Here is a 15953-nt window from a genome sequence, read left to right as displayed (position 1 = left end):
TCGATGGTATGCCAGGCGTCATTGGTCACTATCGATATAGCGGACTGTTCCGTGATGGATGATAAATGGCCCTGATAAATGTACAGTATAGGCTACTTTCCAACGTAGTGTCTATAATCGCGTATTGTACAGTAATGCTAAAGCTTCATAGATGCCATCCTAATCCCATGTCATAACACTCCATCACCCCTCTTGACCTTCAAGCTGTGCGCAATCTTCTCCAACAGCTTCTCCATTCTCGCCTGCCTTGCCTCCAGCTCCTCAAACTTTTTCCAGTACCCACCAGAATCAGCTTCTTCGACCGCAGCAGCTGTTTGCAAACTCGTAAATGAGCTGTCCTTGGGAGAAGACATTGACGTGGCAGCCGGCGGACTCTCGGTCAAAGGTCCCGAACCTCCGTCTGTTCGCTTGAGATTACTGCCTTCTTGACTTCGCTGATGTGTCGGACTATGGTGACCGTGGCCACCGTCCGTCGTCCCTCTCCGATGCTGATGCATTGATGACAGTCTTCTTCTACTTGCTGGTCCAAAGCTAACTAAATGCGGTGGACTGTGATTTTCATCGGCAACAGGATCTTCATCAAGGACCAGCGGCTGAAATATCTGAGCCAGCGGGCTGGTAAAACTTTGTGCAGTTTCAAAATTACGATTGAGAATGGAATTTACGCGGGTGCGAGCGATAGGGAAAGGCTGTGAAGGTGGATGTGAAGGGGCATTACCACGTGAATCGTCGAAGTGCGGATGGTTCGATTGAGGAAGTTGCTGCTGCTCAATTGTGTTTGCTCGTGGGGCCATCCGAGAGGGCGACGAAGACAGCGCGGAATTTCGACTCGGTAGTGAGTCATTGGATACATATGGATAAGTCTCGAGTGCACTCGTGTTTAACTCATCTTCAATTTCAAAGATCTGTATGGGACTGAGTAAACAATGATTACATCCAGGAAATTTCGCACTCACTGCATCAATATCGGCGTCGGAGCGGGTGAGTCCTTCGAACAACGCTGGAGAATATTATCTTAGAAAACTCTTTCGAGTAGACGATCGCCGAATTTTACCTAGCCATTTCAACCCTTTTGGTAACGTATCATAGACCTTTTCAGCAGCGACAGTAAAGGTCTCGGAGAACCCCGTTGTACCATGAAATTTAGCCTGACGCTCGTAAAGAGCAATCGTCAACAATATCGGAAAGCTGGTAGCCCTGTTCACAGAAGGTTACTCGTGTATAGATCACGACTGCCACACCCAGACATACCGGATCATGAACACATTAACCTGGTGGCTTCCATGTTAATTCGAAATCGTCAATATCAGATTGTTGGGAACATACCTTATGGAACCATCGTGGAGTGAGAATATAGCTCGCCGGTAGCATTATGCAGACCGCGATTAGATTTATTGGAGGTTGATACGAGAATAGGGAGTCAGCCTTGACACTAAATATGGAATTGAATATGTCCTTGAATTCCGCAATACCAGAGCGTACCCTTCAACTGTTGAGACCGCTCGTCTGAACATTGCCTTGGTCACGTAAGTAATGATGTTTACGCGTGTAGAATGAAGAATATACCTCCGCGGCTGCATCTTCGTTGATGGTAGCAAAGGTGTTTGATAGTATCTATGCATATTGATCAGTCGTTGGATCATTTTGATGGAAAGGCGACGGCGCACAGAAACAAGAACTATAGAAGAGATATGTTAGCGAGCAGTGGCCATCATCAGTCAAAGAATCTACCAACCGGTTAACAACAAGGTATTGCTGAGACATGCGTAGGCAACCATCAGTACGGGACCAAAGACCCGGTGGAACTGAGCTGAAAGAGAGAGTGAATGGATTCCTTTGACTTTTGAAGAACTAAAGCGTACTAGCCCTATCGAATCCACTGGCATCAAGCCCAAACCATAAATCAAGCATCCACCATGCAATGGTTCTTCAAGTTCATCATAAGAATGGCATGCCAGGGACGGTTAAGTAATAAGTATCGCACCCAACGCTGTATCTAGAGGATTTAGATTTAACGTCAGAGATAGAAGCTTTTTGAAACAAGATCAAATATACCCTGCTTCATTTCTGCTCAGTCTAACAGAAGCATTGGAGTCAGTAGAGCTCCGGAAGTTAAAAAAATCACTGACGTCCATAACGCGTATAGGAAACCGCAGAAACAAAAGGCCGCAATAAGCATCAATACAACGAATTGCATCATCATCGCTCGCAAAGAAAGCACCATCAAATTGTTCCTTAGTGTGACGAAAGCTAGACTGGGAGGCATGTGGATAATTGTGCATGCTAAATAACTTCAGGACCATACCGAGGGAATAACAAGCAGGCAATGAGAGCCAAACAGTCGATACCGGTTTTCCGAGCCCAAGAATCTTCACAAAAATGAGCAGATAGCATAAACCCAGCATGAAGATAGCGTACCATGGTGATAAACACCATATATACGAAGGATTGCATAGATGAGATAGGTAGTGACTAGTGCGAGATCAAAGCCATTCTTCCGGGTTATCAGCAGTGACTACGGAGTAGCGGAACGGGAAAAACGTACCCAAGTACCCTTGAAGTAGACCTGCATTCCGTGTTCTTGCATAGCGGCGACCTTCTCCAAAGAGAACCCCAAGCCGTAGATCAAAAAGGCCATCTCAGCGGCGTTTATTGAGTCCAACTGGTTCATTTCGATGGCTATAACGAAAAGGACGAAGAGGATTAAGAAACTAAGCCGAGACATGAATAAACGAATGAACAGAGAATAAGGAACTTTACTTCGTGTATTCCAGAACCGACCGAATAGCAGGCACTTTGAGCCGATAATGATCAAGGAGGGGTGCCCTTGTGAGGATCATAGAAATGGATTGGTGTTCGCTTGTATGTATCTGAAAGAATAGAATGATTGCTTGTTGCTTGGTATACACATTTTCCCCTTCACAACGTGTAAGTGATCAACTCGCAAGAGAATACCGTTTCACTCACGTCCAAATGCCGTCAATAACCTTTTGACATGACGAACTTTTGATGAAACGTTTGGCTCTGCCAAGGATGGCCATTTCGATAGCATTGCCCACTTGCTCTTCTAGATCTTCCCTTTCTTCTCTTGCGGCTTGCATTAATGCTCGATCAGCACCACTGTAAACAGACCAGCTGGTGGAGAGTGCGTGCACGAGATCCAACATGTTATCGGCATAGTCGCGTAGAGTACGTATGGCTAGGATCTCGCACAGTTCCGCTCTTGTACGTGACACGGAAGCTGTTGCCATGCTTTGGTCTCGAACGAAATGGACACGGTTCAGGAGGAGGCAGAATACAATGGACAGGTTTCCGGCGTGCTGTAGAGCAGAATACTTTTCGTAGAGAGGGCGAATGAGAGTGTATGTAAGGTCCGGCGCTGTCAACTACATATCTGTGTTAGACTTCATATAGAGCACGGCAAAAACACTTTGAACGTACGGCCTCGTATGTCAAAGGGGTATCTGGAAGATTTCAGCGAACATTGGTACGCGATATCTCCATGACGCACCTATAAAATGCTACACCCAAGCCATCCTCGTTAGTGCTCGCGACATAACACGAGAATTTGGATTATTCCACACCGTTATATCCTGCAAATCCGGTTACAGCGACAGCAAAACGGAAATGAAACTGGTCCGGAACTCACGGCCCTGATCATATGAATTATAGGATAGACTTCTGTAGCATCAACGTCGCTTCTGGACATAGTTTCTCTTGAAAAGAAATGTATTAGAGTGTAGAAGAGAGGCTCACGGTGATAGAAGGGGCTGGCTCTCAGAAATTTCTTCTGGTGCCATGGTTGTCGACGTAAAAGGGGCAGCGGCACTCCGGGCCGTGATCCAAACGCATTAAAATTTGAACGAAATTCCCACTGGTTAAGTGACAGGACCATGAATTTGAGTACATATTATTGTTGCAACTTTTTGAGCTAGTACTCTTGAATAGTAGTAAATGTAATCTAGGTGGCTCTACTAGTAATCATTAAATTTACATAAATGCCCTCTCTTCTGGTGCCTCTCGGAAAGTGTACATGTTATCGACGAAGTTATCCCACGAAGCCTCAGACAAGATAGGTGCCTTGGCGTAAGGAGCGACACCCATTCCATCAACCCATTCGTTCATGTTGGGGAAGGCAGAGATCATGGCAGCATTTTCCATGTCGGCGATACGAGCACGGGTGAGTAAACCGGCCTCCAGGTACCAGCCGATATCCTTCTTGATTGCAAACACCTCATAGATGTCCGCAAGGATCTGGGGTACATGTTCAGCAACACCAGATTCGTGTGCCATACGATGTCCAATGGCCTCAACGAGATCCTTGGATCGGGGAAGAATGTAATCGGCGTATTGCGTGCTGCGAGGACCGTACTTCTTGGCAAGAGCACGACATTCTTCGAATACACCCTTTTCGTCTGAGACATACAATGTTAGCCCAATTCAATGGAAGACTGATTGGGCACTACTCACGCTGGGCGAGGAGGCTCTGGGGGTAGAGGGGAGCAGGGACGGCATAACGACCCTGGAGCAGTTCCGAAGCAAGGCCTAAGAACACGAGAGTCAAGTCGAAGAAGACGATATGACATACAAAGCTACTCACGGATAGACAAAACAAGAACATCGCCCTCGGCAATAACGATACCTCTCATCTCAGCCTAAGACGTGTGTCAATGAGATTTCATTAGTCCGGAGAGTGGGAAAACTAACGAATTGCGTGACGATCTGGTTATAATCAAACAGGCCCTGAGCACCCAGACGCTCAGAGAGATTGAAGTGAGATGCTTGGGCGTGCTCCATGACAACAGCCTTGTAGATAGTTGTGATAGCATGACGTGCCTGGTGGCTGGCGACAGGGTCAGTGAAGTACTTGATGGCGTGCTTGGTCAGGGCCTCAATAACATATGTTTGAGCAACAGCGGTGAAGATTGGGATCTGCTGGGTGCGGAACGAAATAATGGGTACGGGGTTGGGTGCTCCAACTTTTCGGCGGAGGGAGTACTTGTAAGCAATGTGTGCGGCAATTTGGGTAGCAGGCAGAGCGAGAGAAGCAAGAGCAAGAGTGCCGACGGAGATACGCCAAATGGCGACCAAGAAGTCATCGTGAGTGGATGGCTTGTCTCCTACGGGGCCAAGGAGGGCCGTGGAAGGGAGTTTGACGTTGTTGAAGTGGGTAATGGCATGGTTGACGGGAGTCGCACCATGACGAGTGGGGATTAAGTCTGATAAACGGTCAATGAAATTAGAATATGTAAAAGGAAGAAATTCTTTACTTGGCAGTGATGTTCTTGCACATATGGACACCATCGTTCAACTGGACTACAAAGGGACGGATACCACGTTTTTCACCGCCAACAATGAGCTGAGACCACACAACGGCATAGCAAGGCTTGCCGAGGACGGGCACGGTGGGGGGCATATACTTGGATGCAAATCGGTTCGGAGAGTTAAGAATGAATGTACCATCCGGTTGCAGGGTAGCAGTCGTTTCCAAGTTTGTGGCGTCAAGGCCATGTCCAGCTTCGGTCAGAAGGAACTGGCCACTTCAAATATAGCTTGTTAGAGAATGTATTTGATCTAAAAATAGAAACTCTTTACATTGCCTTGCAATCCATCATGTCCTTGCACAGAGCCTGGAGTTCTGGACGGTCCTGGGCATAGGAACCAATGGTACCAACAGCTAAGTTAAGATGGATGGTCATGATGGTGATTGAAGAACCGTCATGCCAAGCAATGGGGTCGTTGTGAATCTTCCAAAACTTGGGGGTGAGGTTGATGATGTCCTCGAAGGTAAGCCCTACCGACATGTCAATGATAAGAATGGTCAAAGGAAAAATTCGCTTACCCCAAGTCTTCCAGATGAGCTCTGCACGCTTGTACGCATTGTCGGACAACGCAAGGGCGTTGTTGCGCGAGTTGGCGTTCGCACCGGCCGCCCTGAAGACATCGACGGCGAGGAGAGGTTCAGAGGGCCAATTGTGAGAGAAGGGCATCGCTGGAAGTATGGAAGAGAGCTGCTCGTCGAGAGAGGCTTGATGGTAACGGCTGCCTATCCTCGCCTTTAATACAAGAGGCAGGTAGCATCAATGTCAGTTACGTAGTATCTCGATCTGGCACAGAGTTCTGCATATCATTATTGGACCAGTCCAGAACAGAAAAAAGATTACCAGCGCCCGGGGGAAAATCACCTGTGCCACGCATCTCGCAGAAATTGCGGCGCGCACCGTGGTTTACTCTGTCTGCCGCTGCCCGGCGGGTAATGACAGCGGATCAGCGTTAATGGGATACGGAATGGTAGCATGTTTTCTGTGTGTCTCCTTATGTCTCCCAGCAATCAATCTCTAAAAAATGAGCTCGTTGGACGCGAATACTGGCCACGTTCGCGTCTTCGGTGGATGGTGATTGAGGGTGGCTTCAATCACGTGGCGGCTTCAGAGTACGTGAACCGGATGACATCATGATCACCACCTTGGCAAATCTTATATAAGGACAATCGTTCCGATATCGGACTGGACCGACTTGGAATAATTGCCGATCCAATTCAGCCTTCGCTTGTATCCACTAAATACAGCGATTTCGAATCCACAGGAACTTGGGAAGCGTAGGAAATTTCAAAGTTTGAATTCAATGAGGTTCGTTGCAGCTACCATCATTCATACTTTTCTCTCATCTGCTTCTTCCAGCGGCACCGATTACATTCGAGTCAAAGACCTGCTCGTCAATGTTTACCTATCATCAGGCGCGCGGTGGCCACCTAAGGAGCCAACCAAACCGACTCTGCAGCCTATTTTTATCACGTTATCCATACCATATGATATCAAGAAAGCAGCAGGACAACGATGACCTCGAAAACAGCATAAGCTACTCGGCTCTGGCATCTGCGGTAAGGGCTGCCCTCAGCCCCGCGTCCTCGGCGGAGTTCATCCCAGTGTTTGATTCCTTGGAGTGCGTCGGCTGCCGCATCTACGATCTCCTTCTTTCCGAATCCCCCTACCGCTCCGTTTTGCACCAGATAGAGCTGAAAATCTCTCAGACTAAAGCACCACTGCATTGCCACGCTGTCGGAATCGAATCAAGCGCAGTACGAAGCACGGATTTGTGGTATCTCGACCGGATCAGGTACATCTGCGAAGACATAGAATGCCATACGATCATTGGCGTGAATCCTGCCGAAAGACTTGAAAAGCAACTTGTCCGCTTGAACATCTCGATTGATTATCCGGGTTACCGTCCAGGTACAGGAAATTTTTTGGACTTCAGGTCCCTGATAAGGCGACTATATGAGGTGCGTGATTTGCTCTCAAAAACTAGCGTATATCAATACCCAGTTTAGAACTGTGGGAAAGACAGACTTTTTGACGCTAGAAGCATTAGCGTCCTACACAGCGCTAGAAAGTCTAAAGGAATTACGATTTTTCCTTCAAGGCGACCTGGCTCCATCAATTAATATCAAAGCCGCAAAGCCTTATGCTCTGGTGTTCGCTAGTGCTTCTGAGGTCGAAGTCTGTCGAACATTTTCCGATTACCCTTCCGAGTTCAAGACGGAAGGGGTAAAACATCAGGTTTGTTGAAAGCACAACATGGCCGTGCCGTGTCCTCTAATGCTTGTCTTAGACACCGGAGACGCCCTCGCTGTCTACTGCGGTCATCGCGTTCGGCTCAAACCTTGGGGATCGATTTTTCATTATTGAGCTGGCCCTTCGTTTATTAGAAGTACCAGGATATTCAGTACAAAATGCACACGCGGTTGTGGATATTCTCAACACCAGTTTCTTATATGAAAGCGCACCGATGTATGTGACAGATCAGCCTGCTTTCATTAATGGTGCCTGCATCGTAAGTATCACTCTTCCATCCATTTTCATTTTGCCGAATATATATAGATTCAAACCAATCTCCCGCCTTTGGAACTTTTAGGCCTCCTTAAAAAAATCGAAGCCACTGTCGGAAGAGTGCCTTCCATTCGAAACGGCCCTCGAGCGGTAGACCTTGACATTATTCTATACAGCGACCTCGTCGTCGATACCAGACCACAAGATCAACGACAAAGCGATGACAATTTAGAGGGAAGATTGGTAATTCCTCATCCGCGAATGTGTGAAAGGGAGTTCGTTCTCCGACCCTTGAAAGAGTACGTCATTTAGCGCGTCTGTAGTCTCGTTGCCTATTCGTTCTCTAGCATGATTCCCGACGACATACATCCGATCAATAGGAAATCAATAGCCACACTCTTGGACGAAGTGCTATCGTCATCTCCTGTGCCAGAGTTCCCAATGCAGAAGGTTATACCCTTTCCCAGATACCCGTTATCCTCGGAGAGTAAGGTACCCTTGGCTGATGTCCTCCCCGTTCCTTCTAATCTTACATACTGGACATTTCCCTGCTCGCATGCCTCTCCGTCCTCCAAATCACGTCTCATGGCCATCCTTAACTCAACGCCGGACTCATTCTCCGACGGATCAGTCCACAATACGCTCTCTACCGCTCTGGACTATGCCCGCCGTGCGACACAATCAGGCGCAGACATTCTAGATATTGGCGGCTTTTCGACGCGACCGGGTGCTGTATTCGTCAGTGTTGAAGACGAGATTGCAAGGGTTTCGCCGGTCATTTCTGCCATCAGAAAAGCTGAGGCTGACGAAATACTCCGTGATGTACCTATTAGCGTGGATACGTTCCGTTGGGAAGTCGCAAGGTCAGCAATCGATTCTGGAGCAAACTGCATCAACGACGTATATTCATTCACCGGTCCATTATGCTATCCATATCCTTCCGACGACGCCATGGAACAAACTATTGCCCAACGATATATCACTAAATTGAAGAAGCTGACCAGGGAATTTGCCGTTCCGGTGGTGTTGATGCACTCTAGAGGTGAGGCAGGGGCCAACAAAGATTACAGCGGTTATTCATACGCCGGATCAAGCAAGGCTGTGGTTGAGGGTATTCGCGTTGAACTCGGATTAAAAGTTGACGATATCGTGAAAGGGAAGGGAGGGGTAAGGAGATGGCTCGTTATCATTGACCCAGGCATTGGATTCAGCAAAACGGTCGAAGGCAACTTGGAAATCCTTCGGGATTTATCATCTGTAACGGATGATGTCTATATTGGACCTGGTTCGTCTTCCGATAATCTGCAACCCTCATCATTGCCTTTACATTCTATTATAGAGTCGAGCCGAAGGCGCAACCCCCTCACAGGCTTTCCGTCTCTCATTGGTTCATCAAGGAAGTCATTCCTAGGAACCATACTTGCGGATGGGAATGGAAGAACCACTCTGCCGGGTGAGCGTGGCTGGGCCACAGCGGCAACGGTTGCCTGTGCTGTTCAGCAGGGCGCTTGTGCCGTTCGGGTCCATGACATTGCAGAAATGGCGGATGTTCTTCGGGTGGCAAATTCGTTGTGGCGGTCGCATTAACAGCGATAATACCGTTCCTGTATGCACTTACCGCATCCTTATAGATAGCTGTCCTTCAATTGGCCGACCCAGTCGCCACTGCCTCGACTCATTTCAAGGGAACTCTCTTACACCGTCGATAATGCTGGACGTATCTCTATTTTTCGTATTATCTTGTCCGTCTCAGTGGACCAAGTAGAACGTTGATGTGGAAAACGACTGAAGGCAAAACATGACGGTTGTGCCGCTGGACAAAACCTGTGGCCACGGAGCCCAAGCTACTCCGTGACCTCAGAGGAGTCTTCAGGGGTCCTCGGTATCATTAGTGGTTGTTGAGAGGTTACGTACCTGTTACGTGATTACTTGCTGGAGCCCGATTATGTCAAGCACCCAGAACACGACGATATAAGTAACTCTTCTTTCCTTCGATTTTATTTTTTCCGCTCGGCTGGAACGATTTAGCAGCGTCTCCCTCCCTTAAAGCCCTCCTGAACTCCCTAAGGCGACGTGAGGGGGTTGTTTACATGCACTGACGTTTTATCCCACAGAGAGGTGCTAGACTTTTCCTTTTCCAATGTTCTAATTCGCTCAAACGGGCCAAAGCGAGCAAGCAGACAGGCTAAAGATTTCGCCTCTATAGGACGCTTGGGCGTCATCGATGGCGTTTGGCAATATTACTACTCTTTTCTTCGAAAACAGGGCGACATCCATGTCATACGGTGTGTATGCCCGAACGTTTAATACCAGGAAGGCAATCTTTAAGTACTTCCCACAGTTTCTGCTCTGACATTGGTGGTGTACGATATTATGGTATCATTTGGGCAGGAGGCGCGTTTGACGCTCGCCTTGTCTGAAGCTCGTTGACTTCTAAGTATTTTGTGTTCAGGTCGAACTTGTGTGGAGGTATGTGCTCAGTACTTCAATGTGGAAACATCCCTCTAATTTCGCTCACAATCAGGTCGCAGTGGTCATCCCCAAAGACGCTGTATTTCTTGGTAAGATATTACGCGGTCATCTACTTGAGGTGCGCGTCCCTTGGTGTCCGAACTTCATGCTATTTCTTACTATGTCTGCCTCTGCCCAAGTATTACTGCATGGGGTTAGTCAGTATGCGAACTTTATTCAGCTATTCTAAACGGCTAAATTGTAGTGAATATATCCGAGGAGCCAAGCAACAAGGTATGCTAAAATCACCCATCATCAGCTGTTACTTTAACCGACGATATTGAACTCCAGTTGTTCGTAGCTCTTGATTTCTACCACGTATTCACATGTCATTGTCGACTTCCAGGTGCCACTTATATTACTATTGGTTGTTCCTGTATGACAGGCGTACCTTTTCATAAGCTCAGTCTCACGGTTATCTTTACAGTGCTGGACCCTCAACATACTTATTCATTCTTGACCTCATTTTATTATTGCGAGTCTATGCTTTGTATAACCAAAACAAATTTCGTGCGCAGGAGTTGTTTAATTGCGCGCCCATCCTGATTTCTTTTTGCTTCGCAGTTTTTATCTTCCTCTCATTTTGTACCGTCGGTGAGTAAGATCGTACCACAAAGAGCGCAGATGACCGTATGCTTCTTACCAGGGTCGGCAGCGGTAATTGACTCAAATTTTCAGCTTGAACATTCCTTTTATACTTACATCCTTACAGGCTGCTCTCTGGGCCTTCAGTGTCGTGTGTAGACACATCGTCTCGTCTGCGGCAGTCACGGCAGCTCCTTGGAGGGGCTGTAGGTCTATGGCGCCCAACATGAAGTACAGCATTGCTGCATAGTCAGTCAATCATATCATCATTCCTCCGTCCAGCGTTACAAGTTGTCATACAGTGTCCCAAGCTTCTTGCTGTCAGGTATGTTTCGCAAATTCGTGCTCATGCGATAATAACGCAGTCCAGTAATATTTCTGGCTTTGACCGTGACGAAATTTTGCCGGACGTACCGCGCCATACGTGGGCGCACCTATGACCCGAGGACAATCATGACTCAGATGAAACACATTTCGCCGCTGTTGACAGCCTTTGTCGAAGATGGATGTGTATTTTTTGCATTGTGAGCTCGTTAACGTGGCTTCTATGTCAACAAATGCAATGCTGACCTTCGTTCCAGAATTACATGTGAGCGAAATTTTATGAGAAGACAGATGCCAAGTTAACTTGGTAGTTGCTCTAATGCTACGCATTGCCACAGCGTTCTTTATGCGTGGTCCCATCCATGCTATATTTCTTCCGTATGTATCTCTATGGCCATCATGGCGACAAAAGTTGACAGAGTTATATAGGTGGTCCATCGTTTGCTATTATTATGCTGTACATCTTCAACTTGTTCTGCTGACGGTTTATTGACATGTCTCCAGGGATCGCATCTCCTCTTAAACCTTAGGTGGTATTCCGTTCGTTATTGTAGACACGGCGAACCTACTTGGGATGACAGCATCTCTATCGTATTAACCACAATTGGGCCCACTCAAAGTCCAACACAACACAATCCGTCAGCTCTTCAAGGCGACATGTCGGATCAAGCTGAGACAAAGTCTGTAGGCAATAATCCGTCGTATTCTGTGTAACGTTGACTCCCGTTATCTTTATCTACCTTCTCCGGCTCCGTGACCCGATCGGAGCTAGGTGAACATGTGCGAAATTTACCAGCAGTCGTGTATGCGGCAAGCCTAAAAATTCGGGGAAGCTCATCATGGAGCGTTCGGCTACGTGATGGAGAACCAGTGATTCGCCACTCGCATGTGCGCTTTGCTCGGTAACGTACCGGCAAACTACAATCGGCACACGAACGTGTAGAGACCGGTAGCCAAACTCAGCTGAGGCTCATATCGGAGATGCCATGATGACATGGATGGCTTACAGAAACTGTATCTCATTGATCAATCGAAATGAAGACAGAGGAGAACGCCGAGTCAAGTCTCCAGCAACAAGGGGCCCATCAACATCTTAGGATGAGAACCGCCACATATTCGCAGCAGAAAACCTCCGCTGTCATACGGATCTACATCACTGTAAAAGGAATGAAGGCATTGCGCGAGAAATTCTTCAACAACTTTTCCAGATTCCGTTACATGAAAACTCCGTAGTCACCTGCAATGATTATACATGTATTAATGAGCATCTAATGGTATCACATCTCTACTTAGAGCGACTATAGCACATCTAGGGCTTCGGTCTTTTCCATCCTTCCCATCCATCATCAGATATAATACTCCGATAGCGGTGATGCATCTGTTGTAAGTACACCGGTATATCTCCGGAGTAATCTCAGTTGACCGCTGAAGTGAGGGTAGCGGAGATCATAAAAGGACTTAGAAGACGTCTAGCAATCGGAAATCGCGGCCTTTTGAGTTTTTCCTCTATTTTGCTCGTTCCTAGGTGACATTCACGTGATCGTGATCACACGTGGCAGGGCAAATTGGCAATGTTTCGGATCAGGCTTTTTTTCAGCGCCCACCACTGCACGTACGGCTATAGGACACCAGACAGATGCACCAAGTCCTTCTCATTGACGAAATTCTTCAAGAAATATTTCATTGGTGCTCTGTTCTGGAGGTCAATGTCCTATCTCAAGCAGCCAGAACGTGTCAAGCGTGGAAGGAGCCTGCCCTCGATGCGCTGTACAGACAACTCCCGTCGGTAGAGCCATTATGGTCCCTTTTACCATCTGTGAATGGAAGAGAGGAGGTTGGAAGTGCTTTCTATGCATTTTCTGAAACTCATTAATTTCTTGCAGATCATACCTTCAGATAAACTCCAAGTTTTCCACTCCTACGCTCGGCGCGTCAGACACATAAGTCACACCACTCGCAGCACCAAAATTCTTCAAAATCCATCGATGTATACTGCCCTTTGTGGCAAGAACAGTTACATATTCCCTAATCTAACCACCGTGAAGTTCAGGCTGTCCAAGAGCAGCTCGCATCCTTCTTTGTGTCTTTCACCTCGACTTCGAGAGCTTCAATTGGACGTAGGATTTTCAGCCAAAGATTCAAGTTCAGAAGGGCTCGAATATCTTCGCGAGATTGCCCTCGTTGCTTGCCACCTACAAAGCCTCACGTTTCGGGGTTTGGTACCGGGCCAGTTTGATAGTATAATTCGGTCCATGTCGACCCTTCACACCCTCTTGTTACGCACAGGACGATCGGTCACAGTGGATGTTATAACTTCTATCTCTACGCTACCTCATCTTAATTACCTTGAGCTCCATGCTCAACATCTGGAGGCGTTCCAAATCGAGGATATCTGGCGCTCTACCTCAGGATCTTTGCGTTTCCCCGCCTTGCAAAATTTGCGTCTGCGTTCTACCCCCGACTTCGCCATCCTCATTCTCCAAAAGATGCAATCGATCGCAGTCCACACGCTGAGCCTCGATATCGAAACTCGTGACCAGATCACCCCATTCTGGCTCGCCTTATTTAATGTCATGCAGGAGAGGTTTTCTACCTCCCTGGAACATGTGTCCATCATGCACTATTTAGAACTAGATTATGATATACCCTTAGACATAGACCTCATAAACACCATCGACTTCGCTGCATTACGCTCCCTTGCCCGCTTGCGGGAACTTCGATATCTCCACTTTGACACGACAGTACCTATGGACATAGGTACCGAGGATGTCACTCAGATGGTGGCATGGTGGCCAAACCTCAGGCATTTGGAGATGTGGCCCGAGAGTGTCGTGGATTGCGACGAGAACTCGCCTCGTATCAATTCCGGTTCCGCTATCAGGCTCACCCTGGATGTCCTCCCCGTCATCTCTGCATCACTCCCAAAATTAGAATCTGTCGCCCTCCCATTAGATACCTCTGGTATTACAGAGGAGATTGTTTCCCGTTTGCAGGTTCCCGGCCACCGGACTTTGCAAGCAATATCATTCTCCTACCCTCATGCACCCGACACGAATTTGCTGCCGCTGTATCTTCGTAAATTGTTCCCCGCTCTTCGACACGTCAGACGTGCGTCTGGACATGATGGGCTGTGGGCATCGGTGGCTGCTAAAGCATGCTACCATACACAATCTGCTTCGTAATAGAATTTCCGCCATAAATGACTATTGTTACTTAGATGAGGACACATATAGATGCACTATATACAATTCGCTAGACCGTCTTCTGCCATACATGTACCTATTTCTCTAATACACTGGATATACCCATTTTACGCGCCGTGGTGTAGTGCCAGATATTATACCGTCGGTTACCAAATTCCTTAAGGTATTCCTCCTCCCAGATGGGAAGCATACCGGGAGCTACACCACTTTTGATAGCAGCTTTCACTGAGTTGTGGAAAAATGCCTAGCATGCGATGAGCCAGTTCCCAGCTGAACAGGGATCTCTTCATACCTTCATATTGAGGTTCATGATGGCGCCCATTTCTGTCCCATTCTCCAAGTCTCGACCATTCCAATTAATGGGGCTGAAGTAGTTCTGCATAGATACATCAACAAAGCCACCGTGTTGCAGTAACATCTGGTCTATTGGTCGATAGACTGGGCTTCGTGTGATATTACCCATGAGGTGCAGCCACCCTGCATAAAACGAACTCCCGGGCTGTGCACATCTGTGGCGCTCTTGCTCGTTAATCGCGGGGTTGTAAATAAACGGAACGAGGGGACGTTTGTCTTCGTCGAAGGCAACCCAGTCGCCGTCGGCAAGAAGTAGGAGGCCTCCTAAATGATACGTAGGCGTCAAAGATGCCTAAGGACTTGGCTGATAACTGCCGCAGGCATACCTGGCTTCAGTGCTTCGGCGATGTCGGATATAAGACCCACAGGGTTGGGCACCTGGTGCGCCACAACTTGATCAGTATTTTTGGCGAACAGAGGACGACAGACGACAGACATGCTGGGCCACACAACGACAATGAATCACGTCGAAAGTACCGCGTAGGCTTTCTGGTAATCCTTCAGCCAAGTCGCTTTGCATGAATCTGGGCAAAGATTCGTCAATTCCGAGTCGTTTCATAGTATCCTGTGTGATACGTGCCGAAAATTTTTGGGGGCATCGCTAATCTCATTGCGCGTGAGGAGGTGAACTTTCAACCAAGATTGAAGACAGTGACGCACGCATACGTTTGTTCATGCAAGTCAAAGCCGACTACTTCACCTTCAGGAAACAGTCTTGCCATCTCCATCGCCCTGCAAAGTAGGTGCGTTAACTCGTCACAAGGGGCTGTGGCATTACTAGTTAGAATCAAGCTGACCATACAGCCGAGCCGCATCCAATGTCCGCGATAGTTGGGTGCGCATTCTCTCTCATGATATTTTGCAGAGCATCCGCAATAGATGTCGGGTATAAACCACCGATCATAAGACACCAGAGCCGATGTTGCAAACCAAGTCTCTAAGGGGACGATATATTGTAAAAGAAACCACGGTCATAGAGTAGATTGTAACCGACCTTCATCTCCGCTACGTCTGTGGGAAGTTGGTACGGCTGTGTCGAGGTCAACGGGAGCTTCGAGGCGGCATATTATCGCACCTTGAGCGCATACTGGTCGCGATCACTCGTCGTAGCGGCCATGTCTTGAGGATATTGGACAAACGAGGACGA

At 47.6% G+C, this 15953-nt stretch overlaps 6 protein-coding genes across 6 annotated transcripts; 3 read left to right on the top strand and 3 right to left on the bottom strand.

Moving 5' to 3' along the window:
* Positions 1 to 170: 170 nt before the first annotated feature.
* Positions 171 to 3800, bottom strand: EV420DRAFT_1636034 (uncharacterized protein; the record flags this gene model as incomplete). The annotated part of the gene is made up of 22 exons (XM_060476533.1): positions 171 to 905; positions 957 to 1000; positions 1055 to 1148; positions 1327 to 1432; positions 1483 to 1517; positions 1567 to 1614; positions 1668 to 1678; positions 1736 to 1810; positions 1863 to 1927; positions 1985 to 1996; positions 2056 to 2076; positions 2130 to 2255; positions 2306 to 2369; positions 2419 to 2494; positions 2546 to 2711; positions 2761 to 2917; positions 3005 to 3386; positions 3442 to 3464; positions 3512 to 3521; positions 3585 to 3593; positions 3650 to 3701; positions 3757 to 3800. The coding sequence occupies 22 exons, from the start codon at positions 3798 to 3800 to the stop codon at positions 171 to 173; spliced, it is 2355 nt and encodes a 784-aa protein (XP_060337594.1).
* Positions 3801 to 3990: 190 nt separating this feature from the next.
* Positions 3991 to 5990, bottom strand: EV420DRAFT_1636033 (acyl-CoA oxidase; the record flags this gene model as incomplete). Its single annotated transcript, XM_060476532.1, has 7 exons — positions 3991 to 4415; positions 4471 to 4545; positions 4601 to 4655; positions 4708 to 5219; positions 5302 to 5540; positions 5596 to 5794; positions 5843 to 5990. 7 exons carry the CDS (start codon positions 5988 to 5990, stop codon positions 3991 to 3993), a joined length of 1653 nt encoding a protein of 550 aa, XP_060337593.1.
* Positions 5991 to 6808: 818 nt separating this feature from the next.
* On the top strand, positions 6809 to 9416 carry EV420DRAFT_1261002 (Dihydropteroate synthase; the record flags this gene model as incomplete). Its single annotated transcript, XM_060467040.1, has 6 exons — positions 6809 to 7282; positions 7326 to 7559; positions 7612 to 7833; positions 7881 to 8128; positions 8177 to 9118; positions 9176 to 9416. 6 exons carry the CDS (start codon positions 6809 to 6811, stop codon positions 9414 to 9416), a joined length of 2361 nt encoding a protein of 786 aa, XP_060337592.1.
* Positions 9417 to 10519: 1103 nt separating this feature from the next.
* On the top strand, positions 10520 to 12155 carry EV420DRAFT_658923 (uncharacterized protein). Its single transcript, XM_060482958.1, has 13 exons — positions 10520 to 10574; positions 10632 to 10716; positions 10768 to 10850; positions 10905 to 10934; positions 10987 to 10997; positions 11053 to 11174; positions 11228 to 11250; positions 11296 to 11449; positions 11507 to 11514; positions 11588 to 11627; positions 11679 to 11706; positions 11754 to 11929; positions 12022 to 12155. Exons 2-13 carry the CDS (start codon positions 10667 to 10669, stop codon positions 12023 to 12025), a joined length of 729 nt encoding a protein of 242 aa, XP_060337591.1. The 5' UTR covers positions 10520 to 10574; positions 10632 to 10666; the 3' UTR covers positions 12026 to 12155.
* Positions 12156 to 12726: 571 nt separating this feature from the next.
* EV420DRAFT_1506603 (uncharacterized protein) lies at positions 12727 to 14558 on the top strand. Its single transcript, XM_060471328.1, has 2 exons — positions 12727 to 13083; positions 13133 to 14558. Exons 1-2 carry the CDS (start codon positions 12886 to 12888, stop codon positions 14429 to 14431), a joined length of 1497 nt encoding a protein of 498 aa, XP_060337590.1. The 5' UTR covers positions 12727 to 12885; the 3' UTR covers positions 14432 to 14558.
* On the bottom strand, positions 14529 to 15939 carry EV420DRAFT_1758882 (S-adenosyl-L-methionine-dependent methyltransferase; the record flags this gene model as incomplete). The annotated part of the gene is made up of 9 exons (XM_060480571.1): positions 15882 to 15939; positions 15801 to 15836; positions 15604 to 15743; positions 15467 to 15538; positions 15387 to 15407; positions 15243 to 15330; positions 15133 to 15184; positions 14745 to 15070; positions 14529 to 14696 (listed from the first exon to the last, which is right to left on the bottom strand). Exons 1-9 carry the CDS (start codon positions 15921 to 15923, stop codon positions 14529 to 14531), a joined length of 945 nt encoding a protein of 314 aa, XP_060337589.1. The 5' UTR covers positions 15924 to 15939.
* Between the last annotated feature and the right edge of the window lie 14 nt (positions 15940 to 15953).

This window comes from Desarmillaria tabescens (genome assembly GCF_030435595.1).
Source record: "Desarmillaria tabescens strain CCBAS 213 chromosome Unknown EV420scaffold_3, whole genome shotgun sequence".
In the NCBI taxonomy this organism is placed as follows: Eukaryota; Fungi; Basidiomycota; class Agaricomycetes; order Agaricales; family Physalacriaceae; genus Desarmillaria; species Desarmillaria tabescens.
The sequence above is the reverse complement of the archived record's forward strand: the minus strand, read 5'-3'. Positions and strand labels throughout refer to the sequence as shown.

Coding starts and splice junctions, on each gene's coding strand:
- EV420DRAFT_658923 (XM_060482958.1), top strand. CDS start 10,667: ATGTCATTGTCGACTTCCAGGTGCCACTTATATTACTATTGGTTGTTC. Junction 10,717..10,767: donor TATTACTATTGGTTGTTCCT/GTATGACAGGCG, acceptor TTATCTTTACAG/TGCTGGACCCTCAACATACT. Junction 11,175..11,227: donor AAGTACAGCATTGCTGCATA/GTCAGTCAATCA, acceptor GTTGTCATACAG/TGTCCCAAGCTTCTTGCTGT.
- EV420DRAFT_1506603 (XM_060471328.1), top strand. CDS start 12,886: ATGCACCAAGTCCTTCTCATTGACGAAATTCTTCAAGAAATATTTCAT. Junction 13,084..13,132: donor CTGTGAATGGAAGAGAGGAG/GTTGGAAGTGCT, acceptor AATTTCTTGCAG/ATCATACCTTCAGATAAACT.